The sequence below is a fragment of the Palaemon carinicauda genome, chromosome 5 (genome assembly GCF_036898095.1).
Source record: "Palaemon carinicauda isolate YSFRI2023 chromosome 5, ASM3689809v2, whole genome shotgun sequence".
Classification (NCBI taxonomy): domain Eukaryota; kingdom Metazoa; phylum Arthropoda; class Malacostraca; order Decapoda; family Palaemonidae; genus Palaemon; species Palaemon carinicauda.
In genome coordinates, this window is record NC_090729.1 from 61,258,492 (window position 1) to 61,265,991 (window position 7,500).

Here is a 7,500-nt window from a genome sequence, read left to right on the forward strand (position 1 = left end):
ATTACTAAAATTTCCTGTATAGATAACTTTTTTCAAGATGGCGACCGTGACAGGATTGCAAATAAGGAGTTCGGTTTGGTTGCTTGGTTTGGATGAGAGTAGGAGTGGTTTTTGGGCTTGTTCTGTATTTGAAATTTTCTTATTCTATTTTGTACTGTTCATTTTCGTCGTCAACATTTTCTTGGATGACATTGACTGATCTGTGGTTGTTATGAAATTGGCAGTCTTTGGACATTCATATGTTTCTGATCTCGAAAGGAGATTTGAGGGATCAGAAATAAAAATTGATAATGTGAAATTTGAAGTGTCATTTTTTGGTTGGAGAGGTGCCACATTTTCCATCTTTCTTAACAATACTAGTCTTTTAGATCCTTTGGTATCTTATAATCCTGACTATTTAATTGTATATCTGGGAGGTAATGACTTAAAAGCTGACATAGACTTATCCTTAGTCAAAGAAAATTGCAGAGCATTTTATATCTTAGTTCGTGAAAAACTACCAAATACTTGCCATATTGCCTCGCAAGTAGAGCTGAGGTTTCATGTAAACAGGAATAGGTTTGATGCCCCTCTTACAGAACACTATAAATTACTTAGACGCTATTTCAATAAGTTTGTACTAGGTTTAAAGTGTAAAGATTTTCTGTTTAGGGTGGAAAGCCAGGGGAGATTAGATAACCAGAGGTTGTATAGAGATTCGGTACATTTAAATACAGTAGGTTTAAATTATCTATCTAAATTGATGAAAGATTGTTTGAGGTTTTGTTACAGAAAAAATAAAAGTTTGTAATCATGTCTAATTTGTCTCTTTTAATCAATAGTCGGAAATATATCCGAGGACAAGTGACAAAGTATTATAACAATAAGATTTCACTCCAAACTAAAACCACCTCTGAGAAACATGTCCTCAAAGCTAAGTTTAAATCGTATCTTGATGACTTGAGGGACCATGATAGCAAAATTCAAGCCTTGATATGGCAAGAGGAAGAAAGTAGTGATAAACTTACAGTGGAATTGGCGAATTGTGAATCTTATATTGATAAACTCAATGAAATTTTAGCCTTCCTTGAAGATACTGTCTCTTTCACTTCTAGTACCTTAGATGCTGCAAGGAGTTTGCTTAAGAGTCCTACTGCTCCCCTTCCTACTTTCAGTAGCACTGAAGGGGAAAATATAAACAAATTCTTAGCAGAATTTGAGGATACCACAGGCTCCTTTCAGCTTAAGGATAGGGATAAGTTGTTGTTGTTAAAGCAACAAGTTTCGGGGCGTGCTTCCGTTTTGTTGAGTTCACTTGAAGTGGATAAACAGACTTATAATGATGCCAAGGAACTTTTGTTAGCAGCTTTGGCTTCTGGTTCGCTGCAGAAATTCAATACTATTAAACAAATAGCAGAGATGAGATTAACGTACAGCACAGATCCATTTTCCTATATTAGTCAGATGAAAAACTGTATTGAATCTGTTAAGTTGCAAAAAATTGAAACTAATGACTTTTTGAATTATTTCTTTTGGCAAGGTTTGAATGATACTTTCAAAAATCAGTTGACTATCATAACAAATAAGACCAGACCTTCATTGGATGAAATAAAGGATAAATTTTTTGAGGCAGCAGAACGATATTCATTAGCTACCCAGAATTTCCATTCAAAGAATCATTCTAAAGGTTTTAATATCAAATCTTCAACAACAAATTTGGCTACTAATGTCAATTTTAGCAAGACTAACGGGCCTTCAGTTAAGTGTACTTTATGTGCTTTAGACAAGGAAAGAGACTCTTCCCATCCTATCTATAAGTGTAAGTATTATGATAGTCCAAAGGCCAAAGTTGACAAATTGAAGGAAATTGGAGGATGTTTAAAGTGCGCTAAAGCCAATCATTCCACCGAATCTTGTAATTTTGTTTTTCGAAAGAAATGTTTTCATTGTGGAAAATGGCATTTTACCTATCTGTGTATAAATGGAAATGAAGAAAGGAGTTTACTGGGTGCCACCAATAAAATCGAAGCAACCCCTGTTACCTCTCAGAGTCAAAAAGTGTCCAAAAAAGGGAAAAACTGTAAATCTGCTCCCAAAGAGGAGGTTTCTAGTGGCATGATTCTATCAGTAGGTGCTTTACGGACTACCAGTACAGAGTCAATTTTGCCTACTTTTACTTGTTACCTAAGTAACCGGGTCGAGATTAGGTGTCTTGTAGACAGTGGTTGCCAGACTAATTTTATTACGGAAGCTGTAGCCAATACTAGTAATCTCAAGGTGTTAAAAGAAAGGGTACATTTGACTGTTAACGGTTTTAACTCGAGTAAGCAGTATGTAACTAAGCTTGTGGAAGTAGAGGTAGAGATAGGTAAGGAAAGGTTCAAGATTGAAGCACTTTGTGTACCATCTATTGATATAAATTTGAAACTTCCACAGCTTTCTAGGATTACAACTGCGTTTATTGAGAAAGGCTGTCTTGGCAGACAATCAATTGTTAAACCATCAGGAGGAGATCAATAACATTGATTTCATATTAGGTACAAATTCTATGTATTGTCTTTTGAGCTCAATGGTAAATTTTGGTCAGCCGATTCCCTTTGTCTATAGTCAATGTGCTCTAGGGGTTATGCTACTGGGTAATCTGCAGAACACTATTTCTAATTTGAAATACTTACCTGATTTAAATTATGCCTCATACAATGGTAATAATTCGGACATTTCTACTTATTTGTCTGTAGAGTCTTCTGTTGTCTATGTAGGCTTTGGTTCAAGCATCTTGTGTGATGATTCAAACTTTATGGAAGAGGAGGTAACTCTTGATGTTGAATCAAATTTTGCAGTGTTGAAAGATGATGGAAGTATTTCGGAGACTGAATTGAATAAAGCTGCAAACGAAGTTCTCATGAAATATGATGAGAAGAAGGTATTAAACTATGACCAATTAGAATTCGAAAACTGCTCTTCAGAGGTCAATGATCAACTTGTTAGATTTGCTTTGAATCATTCTGTTCGTACTGAAAAGGGCAGGATATCCATGCCTCTTTTATGGAACAGTAAAGTATCTCATCTTCTTGGTAGGAATTACAATCTTGCTAAAGCTGTGCTAAAATCTAACTTGAAAAAGTTAAGAAAGAATGAGCTTCATTTACATTTGATGGATGATGCCATTAAAGAACAAGAACAACTTGGTATAATACAGAGGATTCCAAATTTGGATCAGTATATGGAGGAACATCCTGAGCATAGTTTCTTACCGCACATGGGTGTGTTTAAACTAAACAGGGAGACCACTAAGTATAGAGTAGTTTTTCTCTCGAATATTTGTGAAAAAGATTTGTCTAAGCCAGCTACTGTTAGTCATAATCAGAGTATACATTCTGGACCTTGTTTAAACCAAAAGATTGCTTCAGCTCTTTTACACCTGAGATTTGGGTCTAAGCTTCTATGCTTTGACATCCGGAAAGCTTTTAACCAAATAGAGCTGAATCCCTCTGATCAGAATAAATTACTATTTCTTTGGTATCGTAATGTAAAGAAAGGAGATTTTTCTCTTGTGGGGTATAAGAATGTGCGATTGAGTTTTGGATTACGATGTTCACCAACAATTTTGATGTTGAGTTTATACAAGATTTTGGTCCTAGATACTGAAGGGAATTCTGAGGAGGTTGTATGTTTGAAAAGGTTGATTTATCAATTATTTTATATGGATAATGGTGCTTTCACTTGTAGTGATTCATCAACTTTGAAATGGGCTTATCAGTTATTGCCATCTATTTTTGAGCCCTATAAGATGGAATTACAACAAATTGTTACTAATGATAGTTCACTTCAGGAGGATATTGATGCTGGTCTTGAAAACAAAACTGACAGTAAAGTTAAACTTTTAGGCTTGCAGTGGCATAGGCAAGATGATATATTGTCAACTAGACCTATTGCTCTTGAGCGATCAGCCAATACAAAACGTTTAATTCTCAGGTCGATAGCCTCTAATTTTAATTTATATAATTTCAATGGACCAGTTTTTAACAGATCTAGAGTTTTTATGCATGGCTTACAGTGTGACAAATCACTTGGATGGGATGATCCATTGTCACAAGAGCGAATGAAAGAGGAACTGTATTTCAAGACAAGCTAATGCAACTCCAGAAATTATGGTAGAATGGTTTGTAGGGGAAAGAGATGCATCTTATAGGATACTAGCTTGTGTTGATGCAAGTAGTCTCATGTATGGAGCCGTACTTTATATTGAGAATATAGATACAGGTAAGGTTAGTTTTGTATTGGCCAAAAACAGAATTGTGAACACAAATTTGAAGACTAAATCAATCCCTTCCCTGGAGTTGCAGGCTATTAGTTTAGGTACAGAGATGCTTATGGAACTTTATAAAGAACTGTCTGGTCCTGCATGTGTCATTCCCATTAACATTAAAGCACTGACTTTGTATTCTGATAGTTTGGTAGTGTTAACTTGGGTAAATTCCTATGCTAGTAAACTTGATAAAATGCAGGGAAAATCCAATTTTATATTGAATAGGTTACATCGTATAAATCAGCTTTGTGAAATCTTCCCTGTGAACTTTACCTTCACAAGTGGGCAGAATAATCCTGGGGATTGCATAACTAGATGTTTATCATACAAACAACTCAAGAAAACTAACTATTTCTCAGGACCACAAATTCAGTCAAGTGATGTAGCAATAAGTCAAAATGTACTGAGTTTCACCATCCCGAATCCTTTATTCAAGATCAATGATGATAATGTTGAAAGCAAAGACGTTGGTAGTTATAATATACAGTGCAATAAACTTTCCATATCATCTGAATATCTAGTTTCTCCAAACAGATATTCTGACTTTCGCCATTTAGTGGCTGTAATTGCTAGGGTTCTGAGATGTTGGAATAAGTGGAAGGCTCGCACAAAGTTGAACAGACCAACTTGTAAGGATTTGATGGTTATTGAATCTGGGTATTACAAAGAGGCTGTTATGCACATAATTTTGAAAGATCAGCTTGTCTATTTCCCTGAAGTCTTTGATTATTTTGGGTCTGATTTGAAAAGGGTCAAGAACATACCCAATCTTGTCAGTCAGCTTAATGTTTATCCTGATCAGGTTGGAATTCTGAGGGTGAGAAGCAAATGTGATCGGTGGAAAGAGGGTGAAAGATGCTATTTCCCTATTCTTTTGCACAAGCATAGTGAGTTAACAAAGTTGATAATTCTTGATTTGCATGTAAGGCTGAAACATGCTGGATGTTATTCACTTTTAGCAGAGCTGCGGAAAGAGTTTTGGATACCTCACTATTTCTCAGTTGTTAAAAATGTCCTTAAGGATTGTGTTACGTGCAAAAGGTATAATGGTCGTTCTGTGAAACTGAATCAGTCCCCATATCGTGATGTTAGATTGCATCCTTCTGAGATTCCTTTTGGGTATGTGTACATAGATTACTTTGGTCCTTATACTGTTAAACAGGAACATAGAAAGCTAAAAGTGTGGGTTCTTTGCCTTACCTGTATGTTTACTCGAGCAGTCAATTTGAAGATTTGCGTGGATATGTCTGTTAAAGAATTCCTTCGTTCTTTTACGCTTCACACGTTTGATTATGGATTGCCACAGTTTTGTGTAAGTGACTTAGGCACACAGATAGTAGCCGGAGGTAACATCATAATGGATTTTCTTAAAGATCCTGAAACCCAGAGGCATTTTGATGAGGCTGGTGTACAATCGATAAAATTTGATCGGTATTTTAAAGGCTGCAGTCAGATGGGTTCTTTGGTAGAGATATGTATAAAGATGGTCAAACATTTGATAAATAAGTCCATTGGTACAAATGTTCTAGAATTTAGAGATTTTGAATTTTTTGTTAGTCAAACTTGTCACTTGGTGAATAAGCGACCAATTGCTTTTAAAGAGGCATTAAGGGATTCGAGCAACGAGCCTGTTCCTCACCCTATCACTCCGGAAAGGCTTATTCATGGCTATGATCTCTTATCCATCAATGTCATTCCTGATCTACAGCCTGATCCTGAGATTGATCTTGAATACATTCTTGGTACCACCCCGTCAGAAAGGATAAAGAATAATTATCAAAAACTAAAAGCAATCAGAAAAAATCTCAGACAATTATCATTCGGAGTTTTTAGCTACCCTAATAAAACAGGCAGTTGATAAGAAGGACCGATATCGTCCTTGTCATCATCAGCATCTTAATGTAGGTGATATTGTTTTAATCAAAGAGACTCATGTAAAACCCCTTAACTATCCTATGGGAAAAATTACAGAGGTAATTAAGAATACAAGTGGTGAGGTGACTAATGCTATCGTTTTGAAAGGTAAAACAAATGAGCTGGTGAAAAGGCATATAACCAGTCTCATCCCTCTTTTAAAAACCGATATTGCTGAAGAGATCAATCCTTCAGTTAATGAGGAATTAGATGCCAAACCTAAATTTAGAGGAAGATCAAGGAGAAGGGCAGCAGTCGAGTCAGAGAAAAGGACTAGGCATGTGCTCAAAGACTGAGATGGTTTGATAACTTTGTAAATATGTAATTGTAAATATGCATGTTTTCATTTTAAATTCAACTTTTTACATGTTTTGTAAAAAGACTGAATCCCTTCCCTGGAGTGTTGAAAATGATGTAAAATTATTACATCACTTATGTTTTTCTTCTATTTATCATTGTTCTTATATAATGCGTTCTTAAAGGTTTAATATTTGGTTTAATTATTGTTAATTTGAATAATGTAATCATTAGTATAATTTAGTAAATTTAATTGAGTTTTTCTATGTTTACTTCGAGCTTATAAAGGGAATATGTAATTATATTTTCGTTGTGACGGTAAACACCTTTTAAGTCTCGAAGGTATAACAACTGTTAACGAGCAGTTACTACTGTTTGTTTCTTTTGTTTTCCGAGGAAAGGAAACGCTGAGCAGCTGAGACAGTCGTAGTGGAGTCCGTTTGGAAAATTCGTACCAGTCAGTTAGTTGGTTTGGTTGGTGGAATCAACATAGAGCCGGTTGCTTTTCTTTCAAGCTCGACGGTTATATTAATAATGGACGGCTAATTACAACGAACTGTGCCCAAATCACCGCTCCTGCTCAAGTCTTGCCAGCAACGAAGACATGTCTCTTACCATCTTAGACACAGGATATACTTCATTTATTGCCGAACTTCCGAGGTGCCGATAAGGCTTTAAGGTACGTCACAACGAAATGATGGGTGTCTATTTCTAAAGTGATCCTAGCCTTCTTATCATTTCACCAATGGAAATGATGGCACACTTATTTGCAAACTTGCTTAATAGTCCTGAATTTAATCGTTATATTTACTGATTCATATTAACATATCTTATTAAACTAAATATATACCTATTGAAGCATAAAAAACTACATAATAATTTGTAAGTAATTTGTTTTATCTTCGGATACTATTCGTTTATTTTAACGTCTCGAAAATCTAATTTCTAGGATCAGCTTCATGGAAGTAATGTTCCTATATATAAATATAAGTTTTTGAAGG

The 7,500-nt window shown here is 35.4% G+C and overlaps 1 protein-coding gene across 1 annotated transcript in view; it reads left to right on the forward strand.

Moving 5' to 3' along the window:
* The first annotated feature begins 4,155 nt into the window (after positions 1 to 4,155).
* The window catches only part of LOC137640453 (uncharacterized), a 3,609-nt gene continuing 264 nt past the window's right edge, over positions 4,156 to 7,500 (forward strand). Inside the window, exon 1 of the mRNA XM_068372993.1 lies at positions 4,156 to 7,178. Coding sequence (XP_068229094.1) covers positions 4,203 to 6,146 — 1,944 coding nt within the window. The 5' untranslated portion in view covers positions 4,156 to 4,202 and the 3' untranslated portion in view covers positions 6,147 to 7,178. The remainder of the gene's footprint in view (positions 7,179 to 7,500) is intronic.